Source organism: Argopecten irradians, chromosome 2, assembly GCF_041381155.1.
Source record: "Argopecten irradians isolate NY chromosome 2, Ai_NY, whole genome shotgun sequence".
Classification (NCBI taxonomy): domain Eukaryota; kingdom Metazoa; phylum Mollusca; class Bivalvia; order Pectinida; family Pectinidae; genus Argopecten; species Argopecten irradians.
In genome coordinates this window covers 65,190,827-65,211,830 of record NC_091135.1, presented here as the reverse complement: position 1 = coordinate 65,211,830, position 21,004 = coordinate 65,190,827, and the positions used below count along the sequence as shown (strand labels likewise).

General features: G+C 39.2%; 1 protein-coding gene across 1 annotated transcript in view; it reads left to right on the top strand.

The window, feature by feature from the left end:
- LOC138316233 (FMRFamide-activated amiloride-sensitive sodium channel-like) overlaps positions 1-21,004 on the top strand; it is a 51,633-nt gene that overhangs the window by 9,975 nt on the left and 20,654 nt on the right. The window contains exons 2-6 of the mRNA XM_069257834.1: positions 12,023-12,106; positions 17,072-17,425; positions 18,141-18,319; positions 19,078-19,158; positions 19,437-19,528. Of these exons, the coding sequence (XP_069113935.1) occupies positions 12,038-12,106; positions 17,072-17,425; positions 18,141-18,319; positions 19,078-19,158; positions 19,437-19,528 (775 nt within the window). The 5' untranslated portion in view covers positions 12,023-12,037. The remainder of the gene's footprint in view (positions 1-12,022; positions 12,107-17,071; positions 17,426-18,140; positions 18,320-19,077; positions 19,159-19,436; positions 19,529-21,004) is intronic.

Here is a 21,004-nt window from a genome sequence, read left to right as displayed (position 1 = left end):
TTGATAGGCTGATGTAAGTAGCGGTTGTACAAGATAGACAGTGTGTTGATAGGCTGATGTAAGTACGGTTGTACAAGATAGACAGTGTGTTGATAGGCTGATGTAAGTGCGGTTGTACAAGATAGACAGTGTGTTGATAGGCTGATGTAAGTGCGGTTGTACAAGATAGACAGTGTGTTGATAGGCTGATGTAAGTGCGGTTGTACAAGATAGACAGTGTGTTGATAGGCTGATGTAAGTACGGTTGTACAAGATAGACAGTGTGTTGATAGGCTGATGTAAGTACGGTTGTACAAGATAGACAGTGTGTTGATAGGCTGATGTAAGTACGGTTGTACAAGATAGACAGTGTGTTGATAGGCTGATGTAAGTACGGTTGTACAAGATAGACAGTGTGTTGATAGGCTGATGTAAGTGCGGTTGTACAAGATAGACAGTGTGTTGATAGGCTGATGTAAGTGCGGTTGTACAAGATAGACAGTGTGTTGATAGGCTGATGTAAGTACGGTTGTACAAGATAGACAGTGTGTTGATAGGCTGATGTAAGTACGGTTGTACAAGATAGACAGTGTGTTGATAGGCTGATGTAAGTGCGGTTGTACAAGATAGACAGTGTGTTGATAGGCTGATGTAAGTACGGTTGTACAAGATAGACAGTGTGTTGATAGGCTGATGTAAGTACGGTTGTACAAGATAGACAGTGTGTTGATAGGCTGATGTAAGTACGGTTGTACAAGATAGACAGTGTGTTGATAGGCTGATGTAAGTGCGGTTGTACAAGATAGACAGTGTGTTGATAGGCTGATGTAAGTACGGTTGTACAAGATAGACAGTGTGTTGATAGGCTGATGTAAGTGCGGTTGTACAAGATAGACAGTGTGTTGATAGGCTGATGTAAGTCGGTTGTACAAGATAGACAGTGTGTTGATAGGCTGATGTAGTCGGTTGTACAAGATAGACAGTGTGTTGATAGGCTGATGTAAGTCGGTTGTACAAGATAGACAGTGTGTTGATAGGCTGATGTAAGTACGGTTGTACAAGATAGACAGTGTGTTGATAGGCTGATGTAAGTGCGGTTGTACAAGATAGACAGTGTGTTGATAGGCTGATGTAAGTGCGGTTGTACAAGATAGACAGTGTGTTGATAGGCTGATGTAAGTGCGGTTGTACAAGATAGACAGTGTGTTGATAGGCTGATGTAAGTACGGTTGTACAAGATAGACAGTGTGTTGATAGGCTGATGTAAGTACGGTTGTACAAGATAGACAGTGTGTTGATAGGCTGATGTAAGTACGGTTGTACAAGATAGACAGTGTGTTGATAGGCTGATGTAAGTGCGGTTGTACAAGATAGACAGTGTGTTGATAGGCTGATGTAAGTGCGGTTGTACAAGATAGACAGTGTGTTGATAGGCTGATGTAAGTACGGTTGTACAAGATAGACAGTGTGTTGATAGGCTGATGTAAGTACGGTTGTACAAGATAGACAGTGTGTTGATAGGCTGATGTAAGTACGGTTGTACAAGAAAGACAGTGTGTTGATAGGCTGATGTAAGTACGGTTGTACAAGATTGTGTGTTGATAGGCTGATGTAAGTGCGGTTGTACAAGATAGACAGTGTGTTGATAGGCTGATGTAAGTGCGGTTGTACAAGATAGACAGTGTGTTGATAGGCTGATGTAAGTACGGTTGTACAAGATAGACAGTGTGTTGATAGGCTGATGTAAGTACGGTTGTACAAGATAGACAGTGTGTTGATAGGCTGATGTAAGTACGGTTGTACAAGATAGACAGTGTGTTGATAGGCTGATGTAAGTACGGTTGTACAAGATAGACAGTGTGTTGATAGGCTGATGTAAGTACGGTTGTACAAGATAGACAGTGTGTTGATAGGCTGATGTAAGTACGGTTGTACAAGATAGACAGTGTGTTGATAGGCTGATGTAAGTACGGTTGTACAAGATAGACAGTGTGTTGATAGGCTGATGTAAGTGCGGTTGTACAAGATAGACAGTGTGTTGATAGGCTGATGTAAGTGCGGTTGTACAAGATAGACAGTGTGTTGATAGGCTGATGTAAGTACGGTTGTACAAGATAGACAGTGTGTTGATAGGCTGATGTAAGTGCGGTTGTACAAGATAGACAGTGTGTTGATAGGCTGATGTAAGTGCGGTTGTACAAGATAGACAGTGTGTTGATAGGCTGATGTAAGTACGGTTGTACAAGATAGACAGTGTGTTGATAGGCTGATGTAAGTACGGTTGTACAAGATAGACAGTGTGTTGATAGGCTGATGTAAGTACGGTTGTACAAGATAGACAGTGTGTGATAGGCTGATGTAAGTACGGTTGTACAAGATAGACAGTGTGTTGATAGGCTGATGTAAGTACGGTTGTACAAGATAGACAGTGTGTTGATAGGCTGATGTAAGTGCGGTTGTACAAGATATACAGTGTGTTGATAGGCTGATGTAAGTACGGTTGTACAAGATAGACAGTGTGTTGATAGGCTGATGTAAGTACGGTTGTACAAGATAGACAGTGTGTTGATAGGCTGATGTAAGTACGGTTGTACAAGATAGACAGTGTGTTGATAGGCTGATGTAAGTACGGTTGTACAAGATAGACAGTGTGTTGATAGGCTGATGTAAGTGCGGTTGTACAAGATATAGAGTGTGTTGATAGGCTGATGTAAGTACGGTTGTACAAGATAGACAGTGTGTTGATAGGCTGATGTAAGTGCGGTTGTACAAGATAGACAGTGTGTTGATAGGCTGATGTAAGTACGGTTGTACAAGATAGACAGTGTGTTGATAGGCTGATGTAAGTGCGGTTGTACAAGATAGACAGTGTGTTGATAGGCTGATGTAAGTACGGTTGTACAAGATAGACAGTGTGTTGATAGGCTGATGTAAGTACGGTTGTACAAGATAGACAGTGTGTTGATAGGCTGATGTAAGTACGGTTGTACAAGATAGACAGTGTGTTGATAGGCTGATGTAAGTACGGTTGTACAAGATAGACAGTGTGTTGATAGGCTGATGTAAGTGCGGTTGTACAAGATAGACAGTGTGTTGATAGGCTGATGTAAGTGCGGTTGTACAAGATAGACAGTGTGTTGATAGGCTGATGTAAGTGCGGTTGTACAAGATAGACAGTGTGTTGATAGGCTGATGTAAGTACGGTTGTACAAGATAGACAGTGTGTTGATAGGCTGATGTAAGTACGGTTGTACAAGATAGACAGTGTGTTGATAGGCTGATGTAAGTGCGGTTGTACAAGATAGACAGTGTGTTGATAGGCTGATGTAAGTACGGTTGTACAAGATAGACAGTGTGTTGATAGGCTGATGTAAGTACGGTTGTACAAGATGGACAGTGTGTTGATAGGCTGATGTAAGTACGGTTGTACAAGATAGACAGTGTGTTGATAGGCTGATGTAAGTGCGGTTGTACAAGATAGACAGTGTGTTGATAGGCTGATGTAAGTGCGGTTGTACAAGATAGACAGTGTGTTGATAGGCTGATGTAAGTACGGTTGTACAAGATAGACAGTGTGTTGATAGGCTGATGTAAGTGCGGTTGTACAAGATAGACAGTGTGTTGATAGGCTGATGTAAGTACGGTTGTACAAGATAGACAGTGTGTTGATAGGCTGATGTAAGTACGGTTGTACAAGATAGACAGTGTGTTGATAGGCTGATGTAAGTACGGTTGTACAAGATAGACAGTGTGTTGATAGGCTGATGTAAGTACGGTTGTACAAGATAGACAGTGTGTTGATAGGCTGATGTAAGTACGGTTGTACAAGAAAGACAGTGTGTTGATAGGCTGATGTAAGTACGGTTGTACAAGATTGACAGTGTGTTGATAGGCTGATGTAAGTGCGGTTGTACAAGATAGACAGTGTGTTGATAGGCTGATGTAAGTGCGGTTGTACAAGATAGACAGTGTGTTGATAGGCTGATGTAAGTACGGTTGTACAAGATAGACAGTGTGTTGATAGGCTGATGTAAGTGCGGTTGTACAAGATAGACAGTGTGTTGATAGGCTGATGTAAGTACGGTTGTACAAGATAGACAGTGTGTTGATAGGCTGATGTAAGTGCGGTTGTACAAGATAGACAGTGTGTTGATAGGCTGATGTAAGTACGGTTGTACAAGATAGACAGTGTGTTGATAGGCTGATGTAAGTACGGTTGTACAAGATAGACAGTGTGTTGATAGGCTGATGTAAGTACGGTTGTACAAGATAGACAGTGTGTTGATAGGCTGATGTAAGTACGGTTGTACAAGATAGACAGTGTGTTGATAGGCTGATGTAAGTACGGTTGTACAAGATAGACAGTGTGTTGATAGGCTGATGTAAGTGCGGTTGTACAAGATAGACAGTGTGTTGATAGGCTGATGTAAGTACGGTTGTACAAGATAGACAGTGTGTTGATAGGCTGATGTAAGTGCGGTTGTACAAGATAGACAGTGTGTTGATAGGCTGATGTAAGTACGGTTGTACAAGATAGACAGTGTGTTGATAGGCTGATGTAAGTGCGGTTGTACAAGATAGACAGTGTGTTGATAGGCTGATGTAAGTGCGGTTGTACAAGATAGACAGTGTGTTGATAGGCTGATGTAAGTACGGTTGTACAAGATAGACAGTGTGTTGATAGGCTGATGTAAGTACGGTTGTACAAGATAGACAGTGTGTTGATAGGCTGATGTAAGTACGGTTGTACAAGATAGACAGTGTGTTGATAGGCTGATGTAAGTACGGTTGTACAAGATAGACAGTGTGTTGATAGGCTGATGTAAGTGCGGTTGTACAAGATAGACAGTGTGTTGATAGGCTGATGTAAGTACGGTTGTACAAGATAGACAGTGTGTTGATAGGCTGATGTAAGTACGGTTGTACAAGATAGACAGTGTGTTGATAGGCTGATGTAAGTGCGGTTGTACAAGATAGACAGTGTGTTGATAGGCTGATGTAAGTGCGGTTGTACAAGATAGACAGTGTGTTGATAGGCTGATGTAAGTACGGTTGTACAAGTATAGACAGTGTGTGTTGATAGGCTGATGTAAGTACGGTTGTACAAGATAGACAGTGTGTTGATAGGCTGATGTAAGTGCGGTTGTACAAGATAGACAGTGTGTTGATAGGCTGATGTAAGTACGGTTGTACAAGATAGACAGTGTGTTGATAGGCTGATGTAAGTACGGTTGTACAAGATAGACAGTGTGTTGATAGGCTGATGTAAGTACGGTTGTACAAGATAGACAGTGTGTTGATAGGCTGATGTAAGTGCGGTTGTACAAGATAGACAGTGTGTTGATAGGCTGATGTAAGTACGGTTGTACAAGATAGACAGTGTGTTGATAGGCTGATGTAAGTGCGGTTGTACAAGATAGACAGTGTGTTGATAGGCAATGTAAGTACGGTTGTACAAGATAGACAGTGTGTTGATAGGCTGATGTAAGTGCGGTTGTACAAGATAGACAGTGTGTTGATAGGCTGATGTAAGTGCGGTTGTACAAGATAGACAGTGTGTTGATAGGCTGATGTAAGTGCGGTTGTACAAGATAGACAGTGTGTTGATAGGCTGATGTAAGTACGGTTGTACAAGATAGACAGTGTGTTGATAGGCTGATGTAAGTGCGGTTGTACAAGATAGACAGTGTGTTGATAGGCTGATGTAAGTACGGTTGTACAAGATAGACAGTGTGTTGATAGGCTGATGTAAGTACGGTTGTACAAGATAGACAGTGTGTTGATAGGCTGATGTAAGTACGGTTGTACAAGATAGACAGTGTGTTGATAGGCTGATGTAAGTGCGGTTGTACAAGATAGACAGTGTGTTGATAGGCTGATGTAAGTACGGTTGTACAAGATAGACAGTGTGTTGATAGGCTGATGTAAGTGCGGTTGTACAAGATAGACAGTGTGTTGATAGGCTGATGTAAGTACGGTTGTACAAGATAGACAGTGTGTTGATAGGCTGATGTAAGTGCGGTTGTACAAGATAGACAGTGTGTTGATAGGCTGATGTAAGTGCGGTTGTACAAGATAGACAGTGTGTTGATAGGCTGATGTAAGTACGGTTGTACAAGATAGACAGTGTGTTGATAGGCTGATGTAAGTACGGTTGTACAAGATAGACAGTGTGTTGATAGGCTATGATGTAAGTGTGGGTTGTACAAGATAGACAGTGTGTTGATAGGCTGATGTAAGTACGGTTGTACAAGATAGACAGTGTGTTGATAGGCTGATGTAAGTACGGTTGTACAAGATAGACAGTGTGTTGATAGGCTGATGTAAGTGCGGTTGTACAAGATAGACAGTGTGTTGATAGGCTGATGTAAGTGCGGTTGTACAAGATAGACAGTGTGTTGATAGGCTGATGTAAGTACGGTTGTACAAGATAGACAGTGTGTTGATAGGCTGATGTAAGTACGGTTGTACAAGATAGACAGTGTGTTGATAGGCTGATGTAAGTACGGTTGTACAAGATAGACAGTGTGTTGATAGGCTGATGTAATGTAGTACGGTTGTACAAGATAGACAGTGTGTTGATAGGCTGATGTAAGTGCGGTTGTACAAGATAGACAGTGTGTTGATAGGCTGATGTAAGTGCGGTTGTACAAGATAGACAGTGTGTTGATAGGCTGATGTAAGTGCGGTTGTACAAGATAGACAGTGTGTTGATAGGCTGATGTAAGTGCGGTTGTACAAGATAGACAGTGTGTTGATAGGCTGATGTAAGTACGGTTGTACAAGATAGACAGTGTGTTGATAGGCTGATGTAAGTACGGTTGTACAAGATAGACAGTGTGTTGATAGGCTGATGTAAGTACGGTTGTACAAGATAGACAGTGTGTTGATAGGCTGATGTAAGTACGGTTGTACAAGATAGACAGTGTGTTGATAGGCTGATGTAAGTGCGGTTGTACAAGATAGACAGTGTGTTGATAGGCTGATGTAAGTGCGGTTGTACAAGATAGACAGTGTGTTGATAGGCTGATGTAAGTACGGTTGTACAAGATAGACAGTGTGTTGATAGGCTGATGTAAGTACGGTTGTACAAGATAGACAGTGTGTTGATAGGCTGATGTAAGTGCGGTTGTACAAGATAGACAGTGTGTTGATAGGCTGATGTAAGTACGGTTGTACAAGATAGACAGTGTGTTGATTGGCTGATGTAAGTACGGTTGTACAAGATAGACAGTGTGTTGATAGGCTGATGTAAGTACGGTTGTACAAGATAGACAGTGTGTTGATAGGCTGATGTAAGTACGGTTGTACAAGATAGACAGTGTGTTGATAGGCTGATGTAAGTACGGTTGTACAAGATAGACAGTGTGTTGATAGGCTGATGTAAGTACGGTTGTACAAGATAGACAGTGTGTTGATAGGCTGATGTAAGTACGGTTGTACAAGATAGACAGTGTGTTGATAGGCTGATGTAAGTACGGTTGTACAAGATAGACAGTGTGTTGATAGGCTGATGTAAGTGCGGTTGTACAAGATAGACAGTGTGTTGATAGGCTGATGTAAGTACGGTTGTACAAGATAGACAGTGTGTTGATAGGCTGATGTAAGTACGGTTGTACAAGATAGACAGTGTGTTGATAGGCTGATGTAAGTGCGGCTGTACAAGATATAGAGTGTGTTGATAGGCTGATGTAAGTACGGTTGTACAAGATAGACAGTGTGTTGATAGGCTGATGTAAGTGCGGTTGTACAAGATAGACAGTGTGTTGATAGGCTGATGTAAGTGCGGTTGTACAAGATAGACAGTGTGTTGATAGGCTGATGTAAGTACGGTTGTACAAGATAGACAGTGTGTTGATAGGCTGATGTAAGGTGTACGGTTGTACAAGATAGACAGTGTGTTGATAGGCTGATGTAAGTGCGGTTGTACAAGATAGACAGTGTGTTGATAGGCTGATGTAAGTGCGGTTGTACAAGATAGACAGTGTGTTGATAGGCTGATGTAAGTGCGGTTGTACAAGATAGACAGTGTGTTGATAGGCTGATGTAAGTACGGTTGTACAAGATAGACAGTGTGTTGATAGGCTGATGTAAGTGCGGTTGTACAAGATAGACAGTGTGTTGATAGGCTGATGTAAGTACGGTTGTACAAGATAGACAGTGTGTTGATAGGCTGATGTAAGTGCGGTTGTACAAGATAGACAGTGTGTTGATAGGCTGATGTAAGTGCGGTTGTACAAGAAGACAGTGGGTTGATAGGCTGATGTAAGTGCGGTTGTACATAATAGACAGTGTGTTGATAGGCTGATGTAAGTGCGGTTGTACAAGATAGACAGTGTGTTGATACGCTGATTGTAAGTACGGTTGTACAAGATAGACAGTGTGTTGATAGGCTGATGTAAGTACGGTTGTACAAGATAGACAGTGTGTTGATAGGCTGATGTAAGTACGGTTGTACAAGATAGACAGTGTGTTGATAGGCTGATGTAAGTACGGTTGTACAAGATAGACAGTGTGTTGATAGGCTGATGTAAGTACGGTTGTACAAGATAGACAGTGTGTTGATAGGCTGATGTAAGTACGGTTGTACAAGATAGACAGTGTGTTGATAGGCTGATGTAAGTGCGGTTGTACAAGATAGACAGTGTGTTGATAGGCTGATGTAAGTGCGGTTGTACAAGATAGACAGTGTGTTGATAGGCTGATGTAAGTACGGTTGTACAAGATAGACAGTGTGTTGATAGGCTGATGTAAGTACGGTTGTACAAGATAGACAGTGTGTTGATAGGCTGATGTAAGTACGGTTGTACAAGATAGACAGTGTGTTGATAGGCTGATGTAAGTACGGTTGTACAAGATAGACAGTGTGTTGATAGGCTGATGTAAGTGCGGTTGTACAAGATAGACAGTGTGTTGATAGGCTGATGTAAGTACGGTTGTACAAGATAGACAGTGTGTTGATAGGCTGATGTAAGTGCGGTTGTACAAGATAGACAGTGTGTTGATAGGCTGATGTAAGTACGGTTGTACAAGATAGACAGTGTGTTGATAGGCTGATGTAAGTCGGTTGTACAAGATAGACAGTGTGTTGATAGGCTGATGTAAGTGCGGTTGTACAAGATAGACAGTGTGTTGATAGGCTGATGTAAGTACGGTTGTACAAGATAGACAGTGTGTTGATAGGCTGATGTAAGTACGGTTGTACAAGATAGACAGTGTGTTGATAGGCTGATGTAAGTGCGGTTGTACAAGATATAGACAGTGTGTTGATAGGCTGATGTAAGTACGGTTGTACAAGATAGACAGTGTGTTGATAGGCTGATGTAAGTGCGGTTGTACAAGATAGACAGTGTGTTGATAGGCTGATGTAAGTACGGTTGTACAAGATAGACAGTGTGTTGATAGGCTGATGTAAGTGCGGTTGTACAAGATATAGAGTGTGTTGATAGGCTGATGTAAGTACGGTTGTACATAATAGACAGTGTGTTGATAGGCTGATGTAAGTGCGGTTGTACAAGATAGACAGTGTGTTGATAGGCTGATGTAAGTACGGTTGTACAAGATAGACAGTGTGTTGATAGGCTGATGTAAGTACGGTTGTACAAGATAGACAGTGTGTTGATAGGCTGATGTAAGTGCGGTTGTACAAGATAGACAGTGTGTTGATAGGCTGATGTAAGTGCGGTTGTACAAGATAGACAGTGTGTTGATAGGCTGATGTAAGTACGGTTGTACAAGATAGACAGTGTGTTGATAGGCTGATGTAAGTACGGTTGTACAAGATAGACAGTGTGTTGATAGGCTGATGTAAGTACGGTTGTACAAGATAGACAGTGTGTTGATAGGCTGATGTAAGTGCGGTTGTACAAGATAGACAGTGTGTTGATAGGCTGATGTAAGTGCGGTTGTACAAGATAGACAGTGTGTTGATAGGCAATGTAAGTACGGTTGTACAAGATAGACAGTGTGTTGATAGGCTGATGTAAGTGCGGTTGTACAAGATAGACAGTGTGTTGATAGGCTGATGTAAGTGCGGTTGTACAAGATAGACAGTGTGTTGATAGGCTGATGTAAGTACGGTTGTACAAGATAGACAGTGTGTTGATAGGCTGATGTAAGTACGGTTGTACAAGATAGACAGTGTGTTGATAGGCTGATGTAAGTGCGGTTGTACAAGATAGACAGTGTGTTGATAGGCTGATGTAAGTGCGGTTGTACAAGATAGACAGTGTGTTGATAGGCTGATGTAAGTGCGGTTGTACAAGATAGACAGTGTGTTGATAGGCTGATGTAAGTACGGTTGTACAAGATAGACAGTGTGTTGATAGGCTGATGTAAGTACGGTTGTACAAGATGGACAGTGTGTTGATAGGCTGATGTAAGTACGGTTGTACAAGATAGACAGTGTGTTGATAGGCTGATGTAAGTACGGTTGTACAAGATTGACAGTGTGTTGATAGGCTGATGTAAGTGCGGTTGTACAAGATAGACAGTGTGTTGATAGGCTGATGTAAGTGCGGTTGTACAAGATAGACAGTGTGTTGATAGGCTGATGTAAGTACGGTTGTACAAGATAGACAGTGTGTTGATAGGCTGATGTAAGTACGGTTGTACAAGATAGACAGTGTGTTGATAGGCTGATGTAAGTACGGTTGTACAAGATAGACAGTGTGTTGATAGGCTGATGTAAGTACGGCTGTACAAGATAGACAGTGTGTGGATTGGCTGATGTAAGTACGGTTATACAAGATAGACAATGTGGATAGGCTGATGTAAGTACGGTTGTACAAGATAGACAGTGTGTTGATAGGCTGATGTAAGTACGGTTGTACAAGATAGACAGTGTGTTGATAGGCTGATGTAAGTACGGTTGTACAAGATAGACAGTGTGTTGATAGGCTGATGTAAGTACGGTTGTACAAGATAGACAGTGTGTTGATAGGCTGATGTAAGTACGGTTGTACAAGATAGACAGTGTGTTGATAGGCTGATGTAAGTACGGTTGTACAAGATAGACAGTGTGTTGATAGGCTGATGTAAGTACGGTTGTACAAGAAAGACAGTGTGTTGATAGGCTGATGTAAGTACGGTTGTACAAGATAGACAGTGTGTTGATAGGCTGATGTAAGTACGGTTGTACAAGATAGACAGTGTGTTGATAGGCTGATGTGAGTACGGTTGTACAAGATAGACAGTGTGTTGATAGGCTGATGTAAGTACGGTTGTACAAGATAGACAGTGTGTTGATAGGCTGATGTAAGTACGGTTGTACAAGATAGACAGTGTGTTGATAGGCTGATGTAAGTACGGTTGTACAAGATAGACAGTGTGTTGATAGGCTGATGTAAGTACGGTTGTACAAGATAGACAGTGTGTTGATAGGCAATGTAAGTACGGTTGTACAAGATAGACAGTGTGTTGATAGGCTGATGTAAGTGCGGTTGTACAAGATAGACAGTGTGTTGATAGGCTGATGTAAGTACGGTTGTACAAGATAGACAGTGTGTTGATAGGCTGAATGTAAGTACGGTTGTACAAGATAGACAGTGTGTTGATAGGCTGATGTAAGTACGGTTGTACAAGATAGACAGTGTGTTGATAGGCTGATGTAAGTACGGTTGTACAAGATAGACAGTGTGTTGATAGGCTGATGTAAGTGCGGTTGTACAAGATAGACAGTGTGTTGATAGGCTGATGTAAGTACGGTTGTACAAGATAGACAGTGTGTTGATAGGCTGATGTAAGTACGGTTGTACAAGATAGACAGTGTGTTGATAGGCTGATGTAAGTACGGTTGTACAAGATAGACAGTGTGTTGATAGGCTGATGTAAGTACGGTTGTACAAGATAGACAGTGTGTTGATAGGCTGATGTAAGTACGGTTGTACAAGTTGGCACTACAGTGGCAATAGTTAATGCTTGTTTGACTCTTATCTGTATTATGGTGGTTTTCATTGTGTTCTTCTTAGCACCTGAATTCAATTACTGTTAATTAATCAGTATTTACAAATCGTTAATGAATTGTCAATGTTTAATCTTGAAGCATATCATCACAGCAATGGATGAAGAAAACACAAATGTCAAGGCGGGAACAACTGGCACTGATAAAACCAATGGAACTTCAGATGTAAGAACATCTTATAATTTTGTATGGGTGATATAATGTATATTGCTTAGGGAAGGCAAATCAATAAGGTTATTGCAAAATTGAGGGAAAATATCAAAGACGTCTTCATCTCTTCTGGTCTTTGTTCATTCCGATTTAAAATGCAGAATATCGTTACTACATTTCAATTCATAAAACGTATTGTATAACATGTTGACTACTACACATATCCAATTCTTCGACCAATTCTAGATTACTACTTGTTAATCATTCTTAGCAATTGATAAAAGTATTTGAATCAATTAATTTTAAAACACACCATCTACCTCGACAATACGTCAAGGGTCTCGAGATAAAAATGTATATAGTCAATTCTGTCGTTGAACGTAGACAAGTTCCCCTTTCTCCCGCCAAAAAGCGGGCAAAGACAATGACCACAAAACATGAACAAGACAATAAAAGGACACTAACCTTGACTACGTCACATAGGTAAATTGGACATACGTACTCTAAACAAAACAAAAACAAAAGTAGAAAAAAGTACAATAACAATTTCATTAGGATATGTCTCCAATACGAATTCTGTTGGAAATTGCAATCGGTCGCATATCAGTATTATACACTGCTGTCAAAATAGTCCTTAGTCTTCGATAGGTGTATTACCTAAATATAACTGCTGGTGTTGCTGCTCAACCGTCGTCGTCATCAGCCAGGTCCATCCATCTTCGAGGGTTTCAACCCTTATCCTGGAACTCTCTCCGGATGGTGGGTCAGTAGGGGTGATCAATGCCTACTCTCCGACGGTTGGTTTCCAGCTACTCTCACCTGTGCGTATCCACAGCCAACGGGATGTTCTCTGTGCCTCTATCCCCAACTCTTTTATTGCAGTATCACTCGACTTCCTCTTGGTGCCGAGGGAACCTACCATCCTCCAGCATGACTGGCTGGGAATCCTCGGCAGCCTACCTCCACTGATAAGTTCCATACCTGCCAGCCTTTTTTTCCGCACTCGTTTGCCAACTTTGCATGCTTTGTCCTTTTTCGCTCGTGCGCCAATTCACATCTTGTCTCCCAGGGCACTGTCAGTTTAACCATACCAGCACTATGTCTGGTGTAAGTGCTGTTTCCGTCACCTCTGGGCCAACATTTTCACTCCCAGGTCAACACGCATCTCCTGCACATTCGAGGATGCCTAGGTTGGTCTTGCTAACTGATTCCGTTTATGTTTGCCCCTCCGATTAAAACTAAAAGTTGGTCCTTTGGCCTCTGTGTGTGTGTGTGTGTGTGTGTGTGTGTGTGTGTACTTGCTGTCTTCGAGTGTCATGACAAGTCTTGATTTCACGGTTTTAAACTCCTTCACTAATGATGTTAATAGGCTGTAGTTTTGATGTCCCGCTGTATAGTCCTGTTGATGAAAAGCATCGGGGAACCTCTAACCATCTCCGCAGATGTTTACTTATTCTCTTCTCAAGTTCCTCGACCGTTGATACGGAGATCTCGTATAACATCAACGGCCAGGATAGTTGTCCTTGTTGGAATATCCATGCCTTGAAATGTCATTTGTCGATATTTCTCAGTGCTTCACAAACTTGCTGCTCTACTTTGCTGTTGTTGTTTGATTCTTTTAAACTCTCGTCGAACCATATCCCAAGACACTTAATAGGATTACCCACTATTGATAGAATTTACTCTCCCTAAATAAAAAGGCGAAATTGTCTCGTCACTCGGCCTTTCTTCTTGATCAAGCATCTGGATTTGACGATATCCAACACTATTAGTTCTAGATTCAACTGACTGGAGATTATGTAGAGAACGTCCTGTCAAACGCCTTTAGCAGATAGACTTTCAGTCAAAACACCACACATTATATGTGTATACATCTGACCATATCGCCCTAAGCTAACACTTTAGTGTGTTATAGAGTATACGCTTTCTGCCGAAATTCATTGCACTTTAATTAAAAGGACCAATACGTCACCAGGTTTGTACTCGCACTTCAATGGTATCATTCGTGATATGTCATATTAAAGTTGTATGGTCTATAACTTTCGCTCTTTTTTGTCATAGTGAAAACTGTTTAAGTGTTATACATATTTTTCTCCGTCTATCTGAGGTTTAAACTTTCTAATTTTACCACTTTTTATAAAGTTGCAGCACTGGAAGTATCTTTAATTATAAAAGTAAACAAGAGGCCCATGGGCCTTAACGGTCACCTGAGTTAGAATATATAATGAAACAAATTAAAGACATATAAACACTATATGCTGGGCGTTGAAGTTGGTCAGTGGTTTATAATTTGACTTTTTAGACTATGAAGAGTATTTGCTTCCATCAAACCTGTGAACTTAGAAGTATTTCTTGAAATTTTAATCATTTTGACCCTGTTTGGTCCTGCCCCTCTGGTCCCCGAGGGGTCATCGAGGACTGATATGGATGTTAAATTGCTATATCTTAGGCTAATAATTCTAACCAAGTTTGACTCATTTCCTATGAAAATTGATCAAAAAATGCTCATTAATGTGTTTTTCCTGTAGAAACTATAGTAAACTTGACCCCTCCCCAAGGGGAAACAGGAGACCCCAAGGTCATATAATTCACAATTTTTATAAAACACCTTAAGACCTTTCCATCTATAATTATTTGATTCTACTATTTCCAGAATTTTAGAAGAATATTTTTGAAGTTTTACCCTATTTGACTCTTTTTTAGCCCCACCCCTCTACCCCCAGGGGGTCGGCCAGGACCAATATTGATATGATATTAAAATGCTATCTCAGGCTAATAATTCTAACCAAGTTTGACTCATTTCCCATGAAACTTGAGCAAAAAATGCTCATTAATGTGTTTTTCTTATATAAACTTTAGTAAACTTGACCCCCTTTGGAAGGGGAAACATGAGACCCCAGGGTCATATAATTCATATTTTTTATAAAACACACTTTAAGACCTTTTCATCTATAAAGTGTATTTGATTATACCATTCCCAGAATTTTAGAAGAATATTTTTGAAGTTTTAGCCTATTTGACACTTTTTGGCCCCGACCCTCTGCCCCCAGGGGGCCAGCCTGGACCAATATGGATACAATATTAAAATGCTATCTCAGGCTAAAAATTCTAACCAAGTTTGACTCGTTTCAAATGAAAATTGAGCAAAAAATGTTCATAAATGTGTTTTCCTTATATAAACTATAGTAAACTTGACCCCCTCTTCAGGGGGAAACGTGAGACCCCAGGGTCATGTAATTCACAATTTTTGTAAAGGACCTTAAGACCTTTCTATCTATGAAAAGAATTTGATTCTACCATTTCCAGAATTTCAGAAGAAGATTTTTGAAGTTTTAGCCTTTTTAACCCATTTTGACCCCGCCCCTAAGGCCCCTGGGGGTCAGTCATAGAAAATTTGTTAATAGGATTTGTTGGCCATCTCATACTGACAATTCTGACAACATTTGACTCATTTCCTATTACAAATGACCAAATAATGCTCAAACATGTGTTTTCCCTATATAAAGTATAGTAAACTTAACCCCCTCCCCAGGGGGAAACTAGAGACCCCAGGGTCATATAATTCACAATTTTTGTAAAGGACCTTAAGACCTTTCTATCTATGAAGAGTATTTGATTCTACCACATCTGTGAGTAGAGAAGAAGATTTTTGAAATTTTACCAATATTATCCCTTTTGGCCCCTCCCGCAGCCCCCTGGGGGGTGGGGACCATATAATTCACAATTTTGATTGGCCTTATGCCTTAGAAGGTTTGTGCAAAATTTCATTGAAATTGCTTCAGTAGTTTTGGAGAAGAAGTCGAAAATGTAAATTGTTTACGAACATACGACGGACGACGCACGACGGACGACGCACGACGGACGACGGACGACGCACGACGACGGAGAAAAGGCGATTACAATAGGTCACTTGAGACTTCGTCTCAGGTGACCTAAAAATCTTTTTAACGTGTACACGTGAAAAATAGGCTCGAAAGATGCCGAATCATTCCGAACTCTTCCGAACATCGTCGCGACAATCTCGAAGTAAAACGAGAGTTGTGAAACCAAGAGAAAATATCAACAATCTTTCATAAACAAAATATGTGGTCGACCTCATCAGACTCTATCTACAAAGAAAATAATGCTCGCACATTACAATATTTGATACATACAACATTTTACGGTAATGTGTAAATTGGATGTTTCAAATACTCAATCTGTGGACATATACTAGCATGATTTGCTCATATAGGCCAGAAGGAAAACGTAAACAAACACATGTGTGCTTACGCTAGTTACCTGGCTCACCACGTGCAGGTCGTGTCGAACGTCAGTCACGTGATACGATTAGGAATCCGACAAAACCCGAAGTCACTGAACATGGCGGTGATTGAAGGCGCTTTATTCAAAACCAGGAATATATGATTCCTAGATTTCGGCTCTCTTATAGGCCGACATATTCTTTTGGGGAGCTAAATCATCAAGTTACATGTCAATGTTTAAATATCAAATGTGTAAGTTACATATCGTTAGAGTGAAATTAGCAGCAATACAACTTTAATAGTCGAAACAATCTCTACCACACTTCAAATATAGTATGCGTCATCATTCGAATCTACCTTTCTCATCCTCAACTCAATAGTATAATGAGTTATCAATGTCATAACTAAATAAAATAATGATGCATTGTTAGAGTCTGTTCAACGATATTGTGTTCATTCTAGTATCCATTCAAATACATATGACCCTATTGATTTGATGTAAAACATTCTTTAGTCTATTTTCTATAATCGTTTCGTGAAATTAAAAAAAAAAGATCCTTCTGTGTTTAATTTTTAAAAATGTATTAAAATATGGTGTAATACAGAATAGCGTGGGCTCGATATACATTACAGTAGATTCGTAAGTAAGCAGATCATCTAGTATTGTATTATTATGGATAGAGCCCACTCCTCGATTGTGTTATACAATGATAGTATTTAAACGTATATCTTATAGCTCCCTAAGGAGGACGTCGCAACACATGATAAGAAGAGACTCAAAGAGGTTCTGGTCGACATAGCTATGAGTACATCCGTCCATGGTATCGCCAACATCGTAAGCGCAACAAAGACGTATACCCGACTGTTGTGGCTCATTCTCTTACTCCTGGCAATGGTAGGCTACGTCTTCCAGCTATCACAGATCCATAACACTTTTTCCACGGCACAGAAATCAACTACGATGGATATACGATTTGGAGTTCAAGACTTCCCTGGGGTGACATTTTGTAACCTGAACCCTATCAAGAAGTCTGCCCTAGAAGAAACGTCTGTGGCGATGAGGCATTCTCTGACAGCTTCTGATACTTATGTTAGTTTTCTTTCGATTGAGACACCTTCAGCTATTTGTATAAACTATAAAAGTATTATTACACTCAAAGGCATTGTTTTCCATATGTGCCCATTTCATTTGTATATTTGCAAAAGACGAATTGGACATCCATCAGTATCGTTAAGATTCCATGCAATAAATATTTTAGTGGGTTGCTGTTGCTGTTATTTAAAGATGCTACACCGCCGATAAATGTCATTTTTATCTATAAAACCAGAAGCAGATGAATAATTATTTTTCTTCTATAACAACATTTACTTTCTGTGCACTATTACCATCTTTGAAAAAAGTTTTAGCGTCTTATTTTGCTTAAAAGTATTCAAAATAATTAATTAATTACATCCCGAAAAAATGATATTGATTACGCAGCCAACAAAAGCAAAACAAATTATTTATTTATATATTTTTGTGTTTATTTTAGGCATACATATACGATTAAACATCAATTGTAGTAATTGTAGTCCAAATAATAAATGTCGGAGGTGGAGCTTTATATAATAAATAATTGAATTACATTAAACTAAAGCATCAATTGATTTTGACTTTTAAAAAATTCTTGTTTCGTTTTCTTTCTCTTTCTTTAAGAGAAATATATTATTTTACGTTTATATTTTTGTTGTTGTTGAATGTTGACACGATATGAAATGATAAAGAATAGGATGAAATATATAATTTCGATTCTATTATTTTATAGTTGAGAGAATCGGCTAATCCCGCCGAATATGAATTAGAGCCAAGCTTTCTTGTGTTCCTGGAAAACTTTAAGAAACACGGATTCAATGCAGAGGAGTGGGATATGGGTATACACCTCCCTACAGATCCATATTATGTCAGAGACGTTCAAATTAAAAGCGAAATGAGGAAAATGAACAGGTTAAAAATAATCTTGAATCTTTAGATACATTTTATTTGCATGGTATTTGGTTAGCGTTCTATTGATAGTCAGTATCATCTAAGGATAAATGAGGTTTCGTCTATGAGGGAAAGATTAGTGCACTGATCTAATATCAGTTTCTGACAAAGTTTTCCACGTGGGTTTCAAACTCCGATGTCATGGGAAAGCATGTGAACCATTAGATCTTTACTGGATGTAAACTGTATTATCGTCAGTAATTTCACTTCATTCGAGGCCATAATTTATTATGAATGCATGTGCATTTTCTGTCATCGCATCAAGATAATTTGAAATTACACACATTTTAAACTATCGAATTTCCAATTTATAATATTCTTTTGTACAGTATCCATTCCTACATGTTGACAATCCACATCTTATCGTTTATCATTTGTATTTTAAAGAAACGTTATCATAATGACATTCCGTTTTTACAGGAGATTGTGATGTTTCCTGTGTTATATACTTCCGTATCGACAGGAGTGTGTTAATGAGAACATGTATTTTATATTTATACTTCCGTATCGACAGGAGTGTGTTAAAGAGAACATGTATTTTATATTTATACTTCCGTATCGACAGGAGTGTGTTAAAGAGAACATGTATTTTATATTTATACTTCCGTATCGACAGGAGTATGTTAAAGAGAACATGTATTTTATATTTATACTTCCGTATCGACAGGAGTATGTTAAAGAGAACATATATTTTATATTTATACTTCCGTATCGTACAGGAGTATGATAGAGAGAACAGGTCACAATATCGAAGACATACTTCTACACTGCGCCTTCAACGGTATAATTTGCAACTCAAGGTGTGTAAATAAAGTTCCTGTTCACTAAAATGAACATTTTTATGAATTTGACCACGTTCAAAAGATCCAAAGCCAGACACAAGTAACGATGTTTATCAGTTATTGTTTTTTTTTTTTTTTTAAATTTAAGTAACGATGTTTTATACTATATGCTAAATGAGTAATTTGTGTCTTTTTATTTATACTATTACTATTGAATTCTCCTCACTCAGACTCAAAAGGAACCTGTATATTTGACATCTGTCACATCTCTCTTTTACATATGTTTTGTTTTACAGTTTATTTACACCCATCAGCAGTAACCGGTATGGAAACTGTTACACACTAAAGACCGAGGAGCTGGTCACTACAGTACCTGGATCGCCATACGGTATCCATGGCATTTACAGATAATCATAAACGAATAAAAAAACATTGAATTATCTATACTTCTTTCTATTCAACAATTTTAAAGTTATATGTGCCGTAACAGGGCGAAAATTTTGACATATCAATTTTTTTCTTCTGTAATCTATTTAGAAGTTTTAAAGAATTAAGCTGTGAAAAAGCAGTTACCTGTAAGTGATCGAGATCAGGTTATCTCAGTCTCGGGCGAAGATTTTGTAACATAATCTCAGCCGAGAAGTTAGGTTTTTTTTCTCGCGACCCTAAAATATAACAAAACCTATGGCAAGCCAAGTTACTTTTTATTCCAATTTTCCGATATCGGGAATTCTAATTTCCGATATCGGAAATTCTAATTTCCGATATTGGGAATTCAATTTCCGATATCGGGAATTCATATTAATTTTTGATATCGGAAATTCTAATTCTGATTCGGAAATTCTAATTCCGATATCAGAAATTCTAATTTCGATATCGGAAATTCTAATTCCCATATCGGAAATAAGAAAAAAAAATCTGATATGGGTAATTCTATTTCCGATATCGGTATTTCAATTTCCGATATCGAGAATTCAATTTCCGATATCGGAAATGAAGTATAATCTGCAATGCATATAATGAGTAGAGAGAATTTCCTATATTGGGAATTGAATTTCCGATATCGGGAATTGAATTTCCGATATCGGAAATTGAATTTCCCATATCGGAAATTGTTTTCTAATTCCCGATATCGGAATTAGAATTTTCGATATCGGAATTAGAATTTCTGATATCAAGAATTTTTGTTCTAATTCCGATATCAGAATTAGAATTTCCGATATCGGAATTGAATTTCTGATATCGAGAATTCTAATTCCGATATCGGAAATGAATTTCTGATATCGGAAATTCAATTCCGATATCGGAATAAAAGAATAAAAAGTAACTTGGCTTGCCATAAAAACCCATCTACATACGCGTTTAGAGTGTAAAATGATCCCGTATTTGGCCTCTTGGTTCAAATCCGATTAACCATTAATCTGCGCTTCGATTTCAGTCATTCCGCGTAAAACTATACTTTGGTTATATCAAATAAAAACGATGATCAATCGGTACCTACTGTTTTCATAATAAAAAACAACAACCAAACAATGCATGGTTAATGCCTAAATGCACATATTTCTAATAATATTGATTATCTGAAGCGTGTGACGTCACATGCGCGGACTGTTACATGAATGGCATAAAATTCCACCAAAAATCACGTAAAGCTACCAGACAGATCGGACGAGATTGAAAAATCTAGCACCGGGTATCATGTGAGATTTCCTTGTCCGAGGTGAGAGAAAAATATATAGGAAGCAATATGAACGTTAGTTACAACACAGACATTATGCACCGAAAACGGTTTTTATGGCTGATGTATGTTTAGATGGAAACATACCTGCAGAAATCACTTTACAATTACTATTAACAATGTGAA